At 30.8% G+C, this 20922-nt stretch overlaps 1 protein-coding gene across 1 annotated transcript; it reads left to right on the plus strand.

Annotated features, from left to right (window-relative positions):
- Positions 1-10831: 10831 nt before the first annotated feature.
- LOC123918922 (putative glycine-rich cell wall structural protein 1) lies at positions 10832-11752 on the plus strand. Its single transcript, XM_045971100.1, has one exon. The coding sequence runs from the start codon at positions 11015-11017 to the stop codon at positions 11546-11548; it is 534 nt and encodes a 177-aa protein (XP_045827056.1). The 5' UTR covers positions 10832-11014; the 3' UTR covers positions 11549-11752.
- The last annotated feature ends 9170 nt before the right edge of the window (positions 11753-20922 follow it).

Raw genomic sequence — 20922 nt, forward strand, 5'->3', positions numbered from 1 at the left:
TTTTCTATTTGGGGGTAAATGCTAAATAGAATGTTCTAGGTATTTTCATATGAAATAAATCGAAAATTTCTCATCCCACCTACCCACTTTCTCACCACACCCCTGGAAATTCCATTTTTGCCCTTGATCAAAAAATTCGGAACGCGTTTTCCGAATTTTTTTTGCCTTTAAAAACAACTTCGGAATGTGTTTTCCGAATTTTTTCCAAATTTGAACTAAAAAAATTCGGAAAACGCATTCCGAATTTTTTGACCAAGGGCAAAAATGGAATTTCCAGAGGTGTGGTGAGAAAGTGGGTAGTGGGATGAGGAATTTTCAAATAAATCACCATAAGATTGTATTGGGCTTTGAAGCCCACTTCATTAGAAGTTGGGCTATAATGAAAGGTGTGCAGATTATCACAAGAATTTCTTTTCGTGTCTTTTAACATTTTCGTGTCTCTTAAAATCACAAAAATTGTCCGAGTTATAGGATTCGAGCATTGGCACGATGAATTTTTTTTGAAAAAATAAGGTTCGAGTTTTAGAATTGTATTCAAGTTAACGGTTATCCTTAGTTTTACAATTGAGATAATGATTTATTTTATACCGGTTCGATTCAAACGACAGAAAATAAATATATAGCTCGTATCAAAATGATGTCAATCATGTTTTCATTTTAATTTTAAAGGCAAGAAAAATCACGAATTTTTACTTCTAAAAAGTATTTTTGACCATAGTTGAAATATATGATAATTTTGAACACTCCCCCTAACTCAACTATGATTTTTGAACAAAATAACACTCATTATACGTGACTATAGCTGTCAAAACTGCCTAGCTCATATTGTTGACCCATCAAGCTAACTTAGTTAGTAGTCACATCACATTATATATAGGGGCTGGAGTTCGAACCCACAAACACTTCATTTATTTACCTTAACGGGGGAATTTGTACAAGTTCATTAAAACAACATATAAAATGCCTGAAAAAACTAAATCTTAATAGACAATATGCAAAGATTTATAACATTTAAATATTCTAAGCTCTCTGTCTACCTATAGCTTACAATGCTTCTTGTGTAGTGACATAAAAAGTTTTGATTCTGAACTTGAATAGTGATGTATTAGTTTATATCAAGATTTTGTTCTAAGTGGTCAATCATTGATCACCAAATTAAGCAACTCATATATTTGCAATTGCAATGATTCGACGAAGAGAACCATGGTGGAGATCGATTGGGTGGAGATCTTGCCTTATACCGTTTCACTCGAGTGGTAACTTTATTATTCATGATCTCCTTCACCAAGGGCTTACATCGAGAAAAATCGTTACCTTGAGTTCTAAGACGAACAATGTAGGAGAAATTTCGTAATAAACAATCCTCTAGACAAATGAACTTGAAGTAACATAATATTCATCTATTAAAAAAATGAACTTTCATTAAGTGATGAGAAAATAAGATATTAATAGATAAAATTGACGTTTTAGAAAGAAAAAAGAAGAGGGAACTGTATACAATAATAATAAGGTCAATAAATTCATAGTGCATGAGTGAAACCTTTATATAGTGGATAAACAATTTTAATGCTTCAACACATAAACATGGGAGAGATGAATAGGAAATGGATAGAATATTCCATGGTTGGAGCATGCTAAAAATGAAAATGACCAACAATAGAAGAATACACTATGATTGATGGAGAGGTTAACAAAAAAGAAGCACATGTATGCAAGCAAGGCAGTCAAGGAAAATTATGTGGTTGATATTGACTTATCATATTCATATACTAATACTAATGGTAAAAATTGTATTTATTGTTAAATGAAAATCAACATTTCTAATTTAAATTTGATTTAATTCAAATTTCATGAAAATGATTGATATGAATGACCTAACAACATCTCTAGCTTACATCACAATGAGGCATCATCATGTAATGTAAATGGTTATGATAATGCTTACGTGCGTGTGTTAACAACTAACTTTTTAATACTTACTGTATTCTTCAAGTGACTATCATCATTTTAGAAATAGATTTCACCAAATTATATGAGCTCCATTTGAATTTAATAAGATACATATGAATTTCTTGAAGAAAAAAAAAACTCCAATAGTTAGATATATTTTAAATAAACAAAAAAAGTAAAAAGAAGAGAAATAGATAGTATGCCAATATTTAGATATGTTTTAAAAAATTATAATTTGGAGGACTAGTATATTAACTCGTGCAATGTAGGAGCACTATGACCAGTTTCCTAGTAAAGCAGCATAACAACTAAAAGTTTTGGTTACGAAATGCATTAAAAATGTATAGACATAATCACAATTTTAGTTTCTCCAACCAACTATGCAATTTTTCTTTAAGAAAAAAAAAAACTATGAAATTTTACTAGTATCTTAATTAATTTATTTTTTTATAATAAGTATCTTAAATTCTAATTGTGCATAGAATAATCCCAAGTATGGGGATTAGATTATTGAAATATATTGTAGAATTGTGCACATGGTTTGGGCCATATCAACGTTATACTTGGGAAGTGGATTGAAGAATCTTTAGAAATTGGGCCCAAACAGATTGAAAAGTCAAAAAATGGATCAATTGCAATAGTAGCCCAACATATGTCGCACACATGCTTCCATGTGACCTACTGACATTGATGTGCCCAAATATCCGACAAACAAAAAATTGCTAATGTTCTTGTAAATTATGGCTAATATCGGGGGTATATAAGCAGTGATTTTAAATCAAGCGTACGAATTTATGTAAGTAGAGATTGGTTTTTTTTGGGTAATAGTGAAAAAGTTGATAGATAAGTCATTCTTACTGTCGCTCTATATAACCGTATATGAGATTTTAACCTCATACAGCTTCTCATTCAATTCTTTCGAAGTAGTTGGATCTCTTTCGTTGTGTTTAATAATCTCCACTTCTTCCCGAAAAATAACGATAACTAATTCAGTTAGTCACGAACTCACGATTAATGTTTCAATCGAACACTTTCCTTTTTTTTTTTGGTATAATTCTTTTTTTCTTTATTTAAAATAAATAGTTAAATATGTTTTTAATTCTTATAAATACAATATTAAATTTTATTTTTAGTCCTATTCGATTCTGCTCCGTTAGTTTTAAATATATATTTTTAAACAAGTTGGTTTTAAATTTTCTAAAGTGGCTTAAACACGTATATATATGTAAGTGTAATGTCTCAATATCTCATTGGAAGTCCCTACCTTAACTCCACCCAAATATTTAGCACTTGCATTCTCCAAATAATATCTCACATGCCCCAACGGATAAGATATTCCCTCATGTTCCAACCTAAGAAGATCAAGAATTGGATTAAAAAGTAATGATGAAGAAGAATTAATTAAACTTCCATTTTTAGTATAAAAGTGAACTGAAGGGTCAGAAAAAATATCAAATGCAGTACTTGGAAGAGTTTGTCCTCAAAGCATGTTTGTGAGAATCGTGATCTTTTACTAAGTTTTAAAGATAATTAGATAGATGTGTTTTTTTTGTTGTTAGCGTATCGATAAAAACTAAACTGAATAATATTATTTTTGTTAAATGAAATTATAAGTGGGTGCATGCATACTTATGAATTACTCCCTCCGGTCCTTATTATAAGGAACACTTTGAGAAAAAAATTTGGTCCTTTTTATAAGAAACTTTGATCAATTTTCAAATGTTCTAAATGCTCAATTTCACTTATGCCCTTATTTATTATGAAAGAGAATTTAAAAATAAATAAGTTAGTTGAATAAAAAGTAATTAAATAAGGGTAAACATGGAATAAATTTAAATTTATAAGAGTATTAAACGAAAATAACTATGTTAAATGTGTTTCCTTGGTCTGTGTGATTTTTTCAAAGTGTTCCTTATAAAAAGGACCGGAGGGAGTATATGATAAAAGTATGGAAAAAGCTAACGTGTGTCCTAAATGCACATTTTAAGATACTTCATATAGAAAATTAATCTCAAAAGTTGTGCATTCAACTTTTACAAAGTCAAAAATATTGTTTTTTCCAATACAAAATTTTCATTTTAAGCTCCTTAATATGTGCTCTTAGGGCACATGTCAGCATGACCCTAAAAGTATTTAACTATCCTAGCTCATATATATGAAAAGGCAGTCTGCCAAAAATGAGGAATATCTACTGATAATTGATATATGTATATGGCTTTGTCTAATGTGCAAGAGTGACTTAAGTCTTGCACCATGCAAGACATTATTTTATCCGTTAGATGCATCAAGATCTATCATACCATCTTGCGACCTCAATACCACATAATTTCTAATACTTAGTTTTTCTCTCATCCAATTATTTTCTTTCCCCTCTCTCATCCAATTAACCAAACGTCCACACCTCTCTCTCTCTCTCTCTCTCTCTCATCTCCGACTGCAACACAACACCTCACCAACATATGCCTCTAGATCAAGAACTTCCATGGTAGGACAAAAAACATTTTAAACCCTTTCGGCGATGTGTAACACTATAATTCATACCTACCAAAATAAAAAAATTTCTTTGACCTGCTTTTTCACAATCATCAAATAATCCCTCTAGATCTTCTTGACAGACTGGTTTTTTATGAGTGTCTTGCAATTGTAAAACTAATGATAACATAATTTTAAGAATTATTTGTTTTAATTTTCTATTTTCCCGCTCGTGGCTGCGTACAAATTAATTTGTTTCAATGTTGGTCATAATTTTGATTATACCTTCCGAATTTATTTGTGCAAATGTAATTTTCTGAGGTCACAGACAAACTATGATCAACAAGGAATATCAAGATTCAGGAGTTTTTTTTTTTTTTTTGAGAAAAGGATAACAAGAGTTTCAGAATGAAGAGATGAACTTTTCAAGTGACAGAGGAGAGAGAACGAAAAATTAATTCTTTAACTAATTAATAAAAAATTGAATAAAAAAACTAAATAATACTCCATCCGGTCCTTATTATAAGAAACACTTTGACAAAATCACACAGACCAACGAAGGTAAATTTTCTCATTAATGATTCTATCATTTTATGTTATATTCCAAAACTAACCTTTGACTAGTATGGGAAATAGACTTCTCTAATTAATGCACTAGCATTATAATGAATTATTTGATTGTATTTAATAAGGGTACAAATGGAATTGTGTCAAAGTGTTTCTTATAAAAAGGACCAAATAAAAATTTCAAAGTGTTTCTTATAAAAAGGACCGGAGGGAGTATGATACTACGGTACATGTAACAATGTTATAGGTTAATTTGATCCAATGAACATAACAAGTCTTGCACGGTGCAAGACTTAACTTACTCTTGCACAGTAGACTTCGCCTATGTATATAAGCTCTCTTTAGGAAATTTAAAACTAACAGAGCATAATCGAATAGAACGGAATGAAGTGGAACAGAAAAAAATGGAAAGAGTAGAGATTACACTCTACTGTTTGAATATTCTATTATGGATGAAATTGATTTTCCCCTTTAACATTTAGAAAGTGGATAGAACGGAATAAATTATAATTTTATTATCCAATGTTAATATTTATTTGAAAATATTCAAATTTTGCATGAGAGAAAAAAAACAAGTTATACTTAGTTGTAATAGGAATTGAGATTCTTTTTATTTTCACTCTCCATCACTATAGTTTTGAATACTTTTCAAATATATATTATTAAATAGTTAGACCCACCAAATATCACATTATTGCATTTATATTCACAAAACATTAATAATGGTAAAAATGAAGAAGATAAAAAATGGAGAGGATTTTGACTCTATTAATAGATTACTTATAATAAGTGATTCCATCCTATACCCCCAAACAGTGTTTTAAAAACCGAACCGGTCATCGAACCGACGAGGGCATTGGGTCACTGTTCATTGGTCGAACCATCGGGTCACTGGTCGAACCGCATGACAAACCAGATTAAACCGATGGAATGAACCGGTCTCTATGATAAGACTATATAGTTATTAAACCGGTTGAATCGGATAACTCGATCTTTAAAAAAGTATAAAAAATATGAAAATTTGAAAATTTCATAAAAAGAATGTCATAAATTCTATAAAACAAGGACATATACCACTAATAATAATAAATAAATTTTTATAAAGAATGTCGTATACAAATAAATTATGTTTATAGGTTTTAAAAGAATAAATAATAATTGTATATCTTACCAAAAAAAAATTGTAAGTAAAATATACTTGATTTATTTTTATTTGGTTAAAAAGAAAAGTAGCCTTTTTATAATATTTTGGGCTATTAATTTACCTAGTTTTGTTGACCCAAAAACCCAAATAAAAGCTATAACCCTAAAATTGAAATTTCATTACTCCTATTACACAACCTACTTACACAACCGCTCTCTATCTTCTCTCTTCCTCCATCTGTTACGTTTTTTTCTTTCTTTTTTCTCTTTTTTCTTTTTTTCTTTTCTCCGACACTGCTAATGTAAAAAATAGAGGACACCGATACCGCTACATATTTATAAAAATCCAAATTGATAATCAAAATATATACAAATGCATCAAAGTTGAGCAAGTTATTTCAATATAAAAAAAAGTTTTAAAACAAGATACGTTAGTGTTTGACCTCTATTTATCTATGTACTATCGAAAAAGCTTAAAATATTGCAATTAAAATGTAATCTCTTTAATCTCTCATTGATCAGCATTGTTGTTTCGACACACTTACAACCCTTGTAGATATGTCTGATATGTTTCTAAGAAGAGAACAAAGAAAAATAAAAAAAATTTAGGACACTTGTCCGACACGTGTTGCATGAGTGTCTTACTGGTGTTGAACATCAACCTTTGGAGTGTCGGAGTAAAAGGAAAAAATATTTTTTTTAGACACCTATTTAAGCTATTCGACACATGTCGGATGAGTGTCATAGGAGTGTAAGACACCGACACGTGTCTGACCCATGACACGTCTAATCATAGAAGTGTTCGTGCTTCATAGAATATAATAGATCCCATATTTACCATTCCATTCTATTTAAAATTTTTAAAAAATCTAAACAACGAAATGTTATTCCATTACGTTCCATTCCATATCACCGATCCAAACACAGAGAATTTTGTTTCGATCTTAAACTTATACGAACAAAGGGTTAAATGGATGGATACACGATACTTAAGCTATGTTTGGATTGATGAAATGAGATGGAATGAAATGGGAAGAGATGTAATAGATTAATAATGTTTCATTTTTGGGATTATAAAAACAAGAAAGGAATGAAATTAAATGGAATAGATTCCATCTCATACCATACCACCACTTTATCCTCAATTTGTTCCATCCAATTTGAGAGGTAAAAGGTGAAATGTAATCAGGGGCGGACCCAGACATAAATTACTAGTGGGGCTAAAAAGTTTAGGCACTCATGAATTTTTTTATTTTATTTTGATAGCTTAGTTAAACAACAAACAATATATGAGATTACTACTAATAGAACATCTATATCCAAAAAAAGAGCAACAACAAATAAACAAACCAGAGAATTTCTATTCAACAAACGAAACCAACAAACTATATCCAAAAAATCACAAAATTTATATTCAAAAAATTCATGCATATCATTATTGTTTGATGCTTCGCAAAATACTACCTTGAACCAAAATATATAGAATCCAAAAAACAATTATCATTTTCTGTATTGGAGATTATTTATTGCCGCCTTATCTAACATTAAGCAACTTTTAATCGTTTTTTATTTGATTGAAGTAAACAGCATTTTGAATCAAAAACCAATGAGAAACAGAAATAGTGGCGATCCAAAATGTACCCCTAAAAAACCTGAAAATATCTGAATGCTTTTTATCTCAAACATGACAAATATTTGCATGACACAACTTGTTTAGACTTATTATGAATAGAACTATAATGAAGTCGGTAGTGGAATATTGGTCACACGATAGCAACTATCTTCCCATTTACAAGTGTTGTTCTTGTTCTTCTTTCCTCCCTCACACTAATATTTGTATCATCATTACGTTCTAAATTATTGATTAACAAAAGGATGAAAAGTGGTCGATCTCTTGCACTAACTTGCCCTATAGCTCTTCACGGGTTGTCAGCTAGGAAACAAAAATCTATTCCCACTTATATATATCCACTCTCATGGGCCAAAAAAAACAGTATTTATCAAATTAAATTGATTTTTTCAAATAAAATAGTTATAAAATATGGCTTTTAAAGAAGCTATATTATAAACATGTACCAAAAAAAAAAAGCTATTATAAACAACTTTTTAACATTCATAAAAGAAAATTGACAATTTTTAGTGGAATTTTTTTCCAACCACATTATTTTCATACATTAAATTCTGAGCACTCAAAAATTGGAGTCCAATTTTGGATCACTGTAACTATTTCTAATAAAAAAATATAAGACATTAATAGAAAAGAAAAATTGATGGCCAATTTCTTTCTCTATAAAGTCAGGATCTTTTAAGTTTATCCTTATAAAACTTTATTTATTTTTAGTCTCAATTTTCTATAAAAATGATAATTTTAAGTCTTAGATAAAGAGACAAAAACACGTCGGCCTTTTTAGAAGGAAAAGGTTAACAATGACCATTTTTTTTATAAATATTTCAAAGTAAATGAAACAAATATATTTAACTCAATCATTAGTTTTGGTCTAGTGGTTAAGGATTTAGATAATATGCTAGAAATTTTGGATTCGATCTTCGGCTCCATTGTAAACCAAAAAAGTAATATATATTTAACTTTGTTTTTTTTTTTGTCTTAGATGTAGTGGTAATCCACTAAAATTAAACTCACATATAATTTTGAGATCCCGGGTTCGAACCCGGGTCACGACGTCTAACGTAACAATTTCGACATTTTTGTCTGTTGAACTATGACTTGTGGGATATATATATATATATATATATATATATATATATATATATATATATATATATATATATATATATATATATATATATATATATATAGGGGTTTTCTAACTTAGACCCTAGTTAGGTCTAAGTTAGCAAGGTGCACCTTTTCAATTGGACCAAAATACCCATTCTTTTTAATTAATTAACCAAAATACCCATTAATAGACGCGGATCCAGTGTTGCGCGCGTACCGAAGGACCATGGTTACAGACCGTTGATTTCCATCAGACAGCCAATATCTGATCTCATCAAGACTGTCTGATCAATCCGACAGCCCAGATCATCCTGATCCATCAGATTCCAGCGGGTGCGCCACACTGGATTACACCCTGGAGAGAGAAATATTTGCTTTTTAAAAGTAGGACACGTGTCACACAATGGTTGGCTGGACGTGATTTTTGTTCATTTAATACTTTGAACTCAATTATTTCGTTGTAAATTAATTTTTTATTTTTTTTTTATACCAAAATTCATAATTTTTTTTTTCTACAAATAGAGACTTGGTTCGTTTGATTTGGACACCGAAAAAAAAAATGCAATTTTTCACTACCTTAATCTCATTTTTTGTCTACTAAATACGTTATTTGTGTGTTGTAATTTAACACGCACCACTCAACCAACTCACTGAAACCATTATACCAGGAAAATAGTAGATAATATTCTGGAACTTTTGGTATATTTTATGAAATTTTTGGAGACCTGAAACTATTTTTAGTTAATTAAATGAGATAAAACGGTAATTAAAAACTAATGTTTGCTTCTGAAACCATTTTACTGGTAGAATGGTTGCACATAGTTGTATTCTGAAACCATTTTACTGGTAGAATGGTTTCAATGAGTAATTTATTAATTGTGTTTGCTTCTGAAACCATTTATCTGGTACAATGGTTTCAGAGAGTTGTAATCTGAAACCATTTTGCTGGTAGAATGGTTTCAGTAAGTTGATTATTAGTTATTTGCTTCTGAAACCATTTAGCTTGTAGAATGGTTGCACATAGTTGTACTCTGAAACTATTTTACTAGTAGAATGGTTTCAGTGAGTAATTTATTAATTGTGTTTGCTTCTGAAACCATTTATCTGGTACAATGGTTTCAGAGAGTTGTAATCTGAAACCATTTTCCTGGTAGAATGGTTTCAGTGAGTTGATGTAAGGTAGTGAAAAATGAGATTAAGGTAGTGAAAAATTGGGTTTTTTTTTCTGTGTCCAAATCAAACGAACCAAGTCTCTATTTGTAGAGAAAAAAAAATTATGAATTTTGGTATAAAAAAAAAATAAAAAATTAATTTACAACGAAATAATTGAGTTCAAAGTATTAAATGGAAAAAAATCACGCCCAGCCAATCAGACAGCGACACGTGTCCTGCTTTTAAAAAGTAGATTCTTCTCTCTCCAGGGTGTAATCCAGTGTGGTGCACGCGCTGGAATCTGATGGATTCGGATGATCTGGGATGTCTGATTGATCAGACAGTCTTGATGAGATAAGATCTTGGCTGTCTGATGGAAATCAACGGCCTGTAACCATGGTCCTGCGGTACGCGCGCGACACTGGATCCGCGTCCATTGATGGTAATTTGGTTAATTAATTAAAAAGAATGGGTATTTTGGTCCAACTGAAAAGGTGCACTTTGCTAATTTAGACCCAACTGGGTCTAAGTTAGCAGCCCCTATATATATATATATATATATATATATATATATATATATATATATATATATATATATATATATATATATATATATAACTCTAAAATAAAATTTTATTTAATATGAAGTAAAATAGTATTACACTAATGATGAATTTATTGATGAAATAGTAGAATTAATTAACTTGTGTATGATGACTTATTTCACCTTTTCACGATAGAATTGAATAAAGAAAAACATTTAGAATTTACGTGTAGCTTTATGACTTTATATATATCTTACTAGTTTTATACATCATGATCATTCATTCATCCCATACCATTATGTTAGCCCTTTCATGCACTAGCTAACTATCCAAACCGCGTCAAACAAACCTCACGAGAATCACAAAACCTCACTTTTCTCTCTATAAAGAAAAAACCTACCTCACAATAATAATAATAACAACAACTACATATCTCACACAACACAAAATGCTATCATTCAACACTAATGATCTCAAATTCCCATATATTTTTCTTATCTTTATGATCATCATTTCCATGGCAGCAGCCGGCATCGGTGGAAGAAAAGTTGACCTGGCAAGCGGTGGTGCACCATCTGGTGCAAGTGGTTCGGGCCACGGCCCGAACTGGGACTATAACTGGGGATGGGGATCAGCACCAGGAAGTGGTTGGGGTTACGGTTCAGGGTCAGGACATTCTCCTTCTGGTTTTGGTAGAGGTTATGGATTTGGTTTCGGAACCGGGTCTGGGTCCGGATCCGGATATGGTTATGGATCTGGTAGTGGTGGTGCTCATGGTGGTGGTTATGGAAGTGGCTCAGGTAATTCAGGTGGTGGTGCTCATGGTGGTGGTTATGGAAGTGGCTCAGGTAATTCAGGTGGTGGATGGAATGGTGGTGCTCATGGCGGTGGTTATGGCAATTCAGGTGGTGGAGGAAATGGTGTTGGTAGAGCCAATAATAAGTCACCTTCGGAGTCTAAGGATAAGACTATCCATGGATAATTAATTAAATTAGAGCTATATATAGTTAGTGATGTGTGTGCTTCCTCTTGATATATATAAAAAAACAAGTATGATATTAAAAATAAATATATGATTGTACTCTTTTCTTTTTCTTTTTTGGTAAATTAAGAATATTGTACTCTTATTACTATAAGAAAAAAAGAATATATGACTGTACTAGACTACTAGTACTCTATAAAAATATGGTTTGGTGTGTATGTATTTTTTTTTGTTTGTTTGTTGGTGTGTATGTATATGATAGCTAACAAAAGTTAAGGTAGTAGTTAGCTATATATATATAAATTTGAAGTTGCTATTTATTACCTAAAAAAAATTGCTATTTATATTGAAAATCGTAAACCTAATAATAATAATGTGTGTATATCGACCCGGATCCTCAGCTGCAGCCATACTGCAATGCAGTAACCATTGACAGAATACATGAGATGGAGTAATAAGGTGTTCCACCAAAAGAATTTTGGAGTAATAAGGCGTAAAATTAAAATTGGCCAGAATTTTCATTCAACGGTTACTGCATTGCAGCAGGATGGCTGCAGACATTGCTGCAGATGAGGATCCGGGTAGCATGTATTCTTGGCCTCTAAAAACAAAACAATGTCATGTAGTATTCTCTCCCTCATCTTCTCTCTGTAAATTTTGCATGTTCTTTTTTATAAATTGGCCTAGGATCTTTGGTTAAAAAGGAAGAGATCCTTAATTACCATCTCATTTAAACACTCTTTGATAAATTTTGCAAGTTTTGTTACATACTGTAATGATGTGTATATAGTTTAACAGTAAGCTAAGTCATATAGTTTATGAATTAATTTGTTGGTAAGCGATATAATTTACGAATTAATTTGACAGCAAGACATAAGTTAATAAAAAAAAAAACCGAGTTACATCAAATATGTATATATTTGTAGGTTTAATTAGATGTTGCATCAAATAACCCAAATCAATAAGCTGATACTATGTATGTTAAAAGTTTATAATATGTCTAACCTTGCTTACAAAAATGAATTTTACAATATAAGTTGATGTGTGTTGCTCATATTTTATCTCAATTTTACGAGATAAAAGAAAACCTCAACAAATTTTTGAAAATATATGTCCCCTTTATAATGAATTTGACAAGTAAAATGTAAAGAAAAAAATAATACTTATTATACAAACTCGTGATTTGTTGTTTTGGTACATTACAAACTCGTGCTTTGTTATTATATATATATATATATATATATATATATATATATATATATAGGGGTTTTCTAACTTATACCCTAGTTAGGTCTAAGTTAGCAAGGTGCACCTTTTGAGTTGGACCAAAATACCCATTCTTTTAATTTTTGAAAGAATAGAGCAACAGGGGCATTTCTGTAATTTTACATAAAAAAAAAAATAATGACACGCGCCCCCACCTTCTTAAAAATTAATAGACGTGGATCCAGTGTCGCGCGCGTACGGAAGGACCATGGTTACAGACCGTTGATTTCCATCAGACAGCCAAGATGTGATCTCATTAAGGCTGTCTGATTGATCAGACAGCCCAGATCATCCTACCATCTTGTCTGCGCCACACTAGATTATAAGCTGGAGAGAGAAAATTTTACTTTTGAAAAAGGCAGCCACGTGTCAGCATATGAATGGGTCTGCGTGATTTTTTCCATTTTATGCTTTAAACTCGATTATTTCGTCGTAAATTAATTTTTTATTTTTTAATTTTTATACCAAAATTCATAATTTTTTTTTCTCTACAAATAGAGACTTGGTTTGTTTGATTTGGACACCGAAAAAAAAACGCAATTTTTCACTACTTTAAACTCGATTATTTCGTCGTAAATTAATTTTTTATTTTTTATTTTTTATACCAAAATTCATAATTTTTTTTTCTCTACAAATAGAGATTTGGTTCGTTCGATTTGGACACCGAAAAAAAAAAACGCAATTTTTCACTACCTTAAATGAGATAAAACGATAATTAAAAACTAATGTTTGCTTCTGAAACCATTTATCTGGTACAATGGTTTCAGAGAGTTGTAATCTGAAACCATTTTGCTGGTAGAATGGTTTCAGTAAGTTGATTATTAGTTATTTGCTTCTGAAACCATTTAGCTTGTAGAATGGTTGCACATAGTTGTATTCTGAAACCATTTTACTGGTAGAATGGTTTCAGTGAGTAATTTATTAATTGTGTTTGCTTCTGAAACCATTTATCTGGTACAATGGTTTCAGAGAGTTGTAAGCTGAAACCATTTTGCTGGTAGAATGGTTTCAGTAAGTTGATTATTAGTTATTTGCTTCTGAAACCATTTAGCTTGTAGAATGGTTGCACATAGTTGTATTCTGAAACCATTTTACTGGTAGAATGGTTTCAGTGAGTAATTTATTAATTGTGTTTGCTTCTGAAACCATTTATGTGGTACAATGGTTTCAGAGAGTTGTAATCTGAAACCATTTTGCTGGTAGAATGGTTTCAGTAAGTTGATTATTAGTTATTTGCTTCTGAAACCATTTAGCTTGTAGAATGGTTGCACATAGTTGTACTCTGAAACCATTTTACTGGTAGAATGGTTTCAGTGAGTAATTTATTAATTGTGTTTGCTTCTGAAACCATTTATCTGGTACAATGGTTTCAGAGAGTTGTAATCTGAAACCATTTTCCTGGTAGGATGGTTTCAGTAAGTTGATTATTAGTTATTTGATGAGATTAAGGTAGTGAAAAATTGGGTTTTTTTTTTCTGTGTCCAAATCAAACGAACCAAGTCTCTATTTGTAGAGAAAAAAAAATTATGAATTTTGGTATAAAAAATAAAAAATAAAAAATTAATTTACGACGAAATAATCGAGTTTAAAGTAGTGAAAAATCGCGTTTTTTTTTCGGTGTCCAAATCAAACGAACCAAGTCTCTATTTGTAGAGAAAAAAAAATTATGAATTTTGGTATAAAAATTAAAAAATAAAAAATTAATTTACGACGAAATAATCGAGTTTAAAGTATTAAATGAAAAAAAATTAACGCAGCCAATGAAAGAGTGACACGTGGCCTGCCTTTTTAAAAAGGCTTCTCTCTCCGCGATTGGGCTTCAGCCACTCGCGCCTGTCGGCGCGTGTGGTACACGCGCTTTGGTTTTGGCAAATAACAGCGTGACACGTGTCCTGGGGGGGGGAAAAAGAAGTGGGGGCGCGCGTACTGTTGCATAAAATTACAGAAATGCCCCTGTTGCTCTATTCTTCCAAAAAATTAAAAAATGGGTATTTTTGTCCAACTCAAAAGGTGCACCTTGCTAATTTAGACCCAACTGGGTCTAAATTAGCAGCCCCCATATATATATATATAACAACCTTACACCTCCAAAAATATAAAATAAATTATTTTATAAAATGATATCGTCTCAACAGTTATTTAATTGATTGATTTTATTACCAATTAATTTTATTTATTTTTGACAAAATTAATTAATATTTTAATAAACAGTTTTATATCCTAATATGTATTTATATAAAATTCAAACCAAAATTTAGTAATTTTTACTAAAATACCTTTATGGACATTAAAAAGCCTCATCACAAAATTCACTCTAAACCTTCCAATGTTGGGTCGGCTCCTGTATACTCTATATAGTACGACATTGAAATTGAAAAGAAATAGCAATATGATTGTACTCTATATATAAATAAATATTTAGTGTGCATGCATGCTAGCTAACAATAGTCAATAGATAAGGTAGCAAACTATATAGGTAAAACTTTGAAGTTGCTACCAAGAAACGTGGTGAATGCTTCTCCATATGTAGCTAGTATATATAGTGATAAACTTTGGCATGAAGGAAAGTCACCTCAAAGGTAATATATTGCTTTTAGGCATTGGGATAAAATTGTGAGTTTGAATTTGACATTCTCCCACTATGTTTAATTTTACTATATGAAGATAAATCTCTATATATGTTGTCAAATATTTTCCATAAATTTTCTATATTTGTTGTATTCCCTCATGAAAAAATTATGCATAGATGTTGTCTTTTTTTGGTTTACCTAAGTGCTTTTATGAAGCCACGCTATCTTACATGATCATGAGAAAATAAAGCACCTTGGCATTTGACATTTTCCCAATAATGTAAAAGACAAATTGATTTGGTTCAAAATCAAACCATCATTATTTTTGCAAAAAATCTTCTACATATGTTAGTGACGATCTTTTCAAAAGATGGTTAAGTCAAGAAAGCAGTTTTAAATAATCGTTAATTACTAATGCTATCGATAAATTTTAGCCTTATAATTCCACTTTCACCCCCCACTAAGTTATTGAGCCAAAACAAATCTATGACATGCACTAGATTTATATACACGTGGAATTTTTTTCCTTCCACCCCTATATATATTTATACTATCACCCTTATAAATGATACAATATTTCAATTTTACCCTTTTATCATTTAATTTTGTTCACTTCACATAATGTTCCCTTCCGTTATTGTAAAAGTGTTTCGCAACTTTTATAAAATCGAAACACTTATACACATTGGAATAGATTTAAATCGTTTGATCTTAATCAGACAGTTTAAAGTCGTTGACTGTATGTAGTTACGATTTCACTTAATCTGATTTCATATCGAAATATTTAATGTGTGGTGAATAAAAGTAAACGACAAAAGTAGTAAAATTAAAATATTACTCTTTCAGTTTCTTTTTAAATGTCGTTTTAGATCACGACACACATGTAAATGCACAACTTTAATCACTAATATTTTTTATTATATATTATAAAAATTATAAAAAATTTATATTTTGAAAATACTCATCGAGACAAATTGAACAATATCTCATGTACTAATATTTATTTTTATATCAATAAAAATATATGATCAAAGTAAATTATATAAATAATGCGCATGATTCTCAAATGTTAGTTAAAAACGAAAAGAGGGAATAAACATGATGTGGGATATAAATTTTTGATACACGTGCATTTGCACATCGCCATTGTCTTTTTCTTCTCTTTAATTTGTCCCATTTAAATATAATCATATATAGAGGGTTAAATTACCGTATTTATTTTAATGACTTTATAAAAAATATTTATTTTATTTGATTAAGAGGACTTTCACCATGTATGAGAGATTTTATTTTATTTGTAGTACAGTCTCTACATGATTGTGGAGTGACAGTGAATAGCACCATTAACTAGTGATGGTCCAAAATTCTATAGCTCACACAATGTGCTAACTTGAAATATCTAATTTACTAAAAGAGCAATGTTATCAACATCAAAAAGCTAGACAAAAATACGACATCGTATTATCTTTACTCATAGCACGATTATCAAAACATACAAAAAATATTAAAAAAAAAGTTAAAAGTATGCTTTTGTTGTATTTTTGTTAGAAATATGTGTTTAAATAACATTAGTGTTTACTAAATTATCTCTTATCCATGTTATCATGAACACCTATTTATGTTTCTTTGAAGCTAAAGACTATAACTCATGTCTGAAAGATAACTATCTAATTTTCTCATTCAAATATTGCAAGAATTAATCTACGCACTTAATTTGAATTTTATAAGATTAAAATTGTGTGTTGGAAAGTTAGTAATTTTGTAGAACCAAAAATATATTTAATTCTTTGTTATTAGTGTAATTATTTTTTTTTTAAGTATAGTCTGGTGGCTAGACTCACACATTTAAATGTGGAGAAATGTGAAATTCGGGGTTCGAACCCCGACCACTCCAATAATGTCTCTGGTAGCTATCATTTGAGCTACACTTATGAGATAGCGTAATTTTTTTACAAGTGTAAATTATGATTTATAGATAGTATATTAAATTTTAGGAAAAAATACACTAACCTCCCCTGAACTCTCTATGTAACTAACATCCCCTCTGTTTTCTTAGATAACACAAACCTCCCTTACCGTTACTTAATGTTAAACGCTGTCAAACTACAAAATAGAAACAAGCACGCTTATTTTTTCAATGATCTTTAATAGTTGGTTATCAGTTATATATATAGATTGACATGGAAAGACAGATTTGACTTGAATACTATTAATTGTTAATTACTTTTGCCTATTCTTATTAAAACAATATTGTCATCATATGTTAACTAAGCCAACCAAAAGAGAAGCTATAGTAGGAGAGTTTCTAAGTAATTATTGTGTTGCATGCATGGTTGCTATATTCTCTGCAGATTTGGATCCTCTCTAATTTTTTTCATGTTTTCTCTTTTTTTTTTTTTAATCTAAGGGTTGAGAAATTACAAAGAATAAAAAGGAGAGAAAATCAACCTTTGGATTAAGAAAAAGGAGAGAAAACATAAGGGAAAATTGGAGAGGATCCAACCCCATTGTCTGCTGATGTTAGTTGCTTGTTGATGTATTAGTAGTAGGAATCAAAGAAACCAAAGAAACTTTAAATACACAAAAGAAAATAGAGTACCTAGCTGCTGAGCAAGTTTGTTGATGTACTAGTTAGTAGTGTTGATGTACTAGACAAGTAGTGTTAAGTTGATAAGCAACGAAGATTTTTATCCATTTTAAGACATCTTAAGGGAGGTTAGTGTCTATAATGAGTGGTTAACAGATTAATTAACGGTGTTAAGTTGATAAAGGAGATTTTTATCTATTTAAGAGATCTCATGGGAGGTGTGTCTAATATAAAAATAGAGGAGGGGGTGTTTGTGTCATTTAAAGAGACCTCATGGGAGGTTAGTGTATTTTTCCCTAAATTTTATCTCAAACTATAATCTAAAAGGAATTAAATTATATTTTTCAATTGGGTCAAATATAATTTTAAATGAAAAACTATTTTCATGTACCTTTTTATACTCTTGGCCTACTTTATGTATGTATACATTAAAAAAATTTATACCATCAGTTTACAAATTACAACAATGTACTCCTAAAAAAGAACACATGCTCCAAAATATATTTTTTGCCCTGAAGACAGAATTCAACATAGAACATATTTCCACGCCTGGCCTTTGCTGAAGCTTTGATCTTCTTTAATGTCTTGATATTTTCTTTAATGTGAATAATTAACCTTAACAGAAAGGGATCTCAACTTGTTTTAAAGGACTGACTAGGGATCTTTGAAATGGTTATCACATAATCAATTTGCCAAAACTACAAAGACCCTGATGGCCAACAGTTCATCTCCATTGACATTTGCAAAAAACTTCACAAGTATTATTATATTGGTCATAGAATTGCTAAATACAAAACTACTACTTCAGGAAAACATGTATATATATGCCATAAAAGTTACCCCTACATGTGGTAGGGGCATCAACATAGCTCTTGTTAGGTAGAGAATACGCCGTCACCGATGACTTTCCTGCTTGATTTCCCGCCCCTTAGCCATCTCATTTCTTTAGCATCCTAGAAAATTGAACTCAACTAAGCTTGCATCTTACTAGAAGGTTTTCTAGAACCTAAGACTCTTAGAATGAGAGTTTCAAACCAAATGTGCAATTCCCCTCCCCCGACAATCCGAGTCTTTTCTATAGGTAGAACTACTGAAAGCGGTCTAAACTTCGACCCTTATTTCTTTCTTCATATTGTAAAGGAGAGCAAAGCCCGTTTTTTGCTCCCTCTATTGAACAAAAATATAAAACTTTCTTTCTTAACCTCCAAAACAGAAACTTCAAGTTTTCTAAGGCTTCTATTAATCTATTCCATTTTTAAGGAGATGACCGGTGACTTTTCCACTATGCTATGGGTATCCATCCTTACCAGGTGGTAGTTTATCTAACTTTAACTCCAATCAACCAAGTAGATGTCAATTCTTTAAAACATTAATACAAAAGTATAATTTTAATTCAAGTTTGCTCAACAAATATTTCTTTGCTACTTATATAAGTTATAATATTTGGTCGTCAGGGCCAGTTTTTGGCCAGGGCAACCAGGCCCCCAGCCCAGGGCCTCCAAAATATTGGGGCCTCATTTTTTTTTTCAAGTCCATCATCGTAAATATTGGTTAGTATCTGTTTTGGTGAATAATTTTCATTAAGTTTTCAGTGGTCTAGTGGTGCGCATGAGTGTTAACTGCCACTGTTGAGCGTGGTGAGTTCGATTCCCACTTTTATTTTAAGAGATCAATTCATAATAAATATAGTTAATTTTAATTTAATATTAGGGGTGCTTTTAATTATTTGCCCTGGACCTCTAGAATGTCGGAATCGGCCCTGTTGGTTGTGTTATAATAATAAATCACTTGATCGTGCCTAATGAAATCTAAAATAATTGAGCCTAAACTAAACTCTATCTGTCAATGGTGAAAATGAGGATGCCTTGGGGCATACTAAGTGTATGTTTGGTTATGCGTTTTTTTATCCCAAACGTGAGTCTGATGCTCAAACGTGCTTTCAACCTTTTCCTGTGATGTTTGGATAACTGTAAAAGTGAATCCCTAAACCTGCTTCTGCAGCCCCAAACGCGAGTTAACTAAAAGCTACAAATTGGAGCTTATGAGTTAAAGCAAAATCGATTCTAGACTATCAATTTTCAGTGACATGTATACTTACCCAAATACCCATAGCTTCTACAAATTTTCTACACATAAACAACTTTCTTCTTCTTCATCACTGCAAGCTGTTCCAGATCTGGGTGAAAAAAAAAATTAAAGTGGAAGAGGAAGAGCAAGGAAAACACCCAATCTTCACAGAAGCTCCAACCAAATAGCAATGAGAACACAAATGAAAATTTTAGAAATTTTGGCAATCTAAAAATAGAAAAAAAGGGTCCTGTCAAAAAAGAAAAACTAAAATAAGGGAATAAAGGATGATGTCATCCATAATGTTGAAGAAGAATGGGAGATGGGAACATTGAAGAAGAATTAAACAAGAATGGGAGAGATGAAATTTTGTTAAGGGAATATGGTACTAGAGTGTTCTTCATCGTTTCATTGAAAATGAATGTCAATCAAAGAGACTTATATATTTATTTTTTTTGTTAATTACTAAATGTAATTACCAGTTCTAGAGAATTCCTTTTTTTTTTATAATTATTTTAATTCATGAGATGGGTCACGTTAAAATTACTAAATAGAAGGAATATTTTATCTTAAAAATTGTCTTGAATAAAACCCATAAATCAAATTATAAATGAAAACTAGTTTTAGATATACTATACACATAAAATATTAATACCCATTTTGGTAATTATACAATTAAAAGTAATTCTAATTCAAGATATCCAAACAATATGAATTGACAAGAATTACTTTTACATCCAAACATAAACCAATTTACAATCAACTCACTTTTAACCAAAATCAATTCTGTCAAACTCAATTCTACCAAACTCAATTTTAATCACCGCCAAACCAAACACACACTAAGACAACACAAACACTACAAAATAGAATGTCAAAAGGAT

This window comes from Trifolium pratense, linkage group LG1 (assembly GCF_020283565.1).
Source record: "Trifolium pratense cultivar HEN17-A07 linkage group LG1, ARS_RC_1.1, whole genome shotgun sequence".
Lineage (NCBI taxonomy): Eukaryota > Viridiplantae > Streptophyta > Magnoliopsida > Fabales > Fabaceae > Trifolium > Trifolium pratense.

Excerpts from the sequence above, each read along its gene's own strand:
- LOC123918922 (XM_045971100.1), top strand. The coding sequence starts at position 11,015 with ATGCTATCATTCAACACTAATGATCTCAAATTCCCATATATTTTTCTT.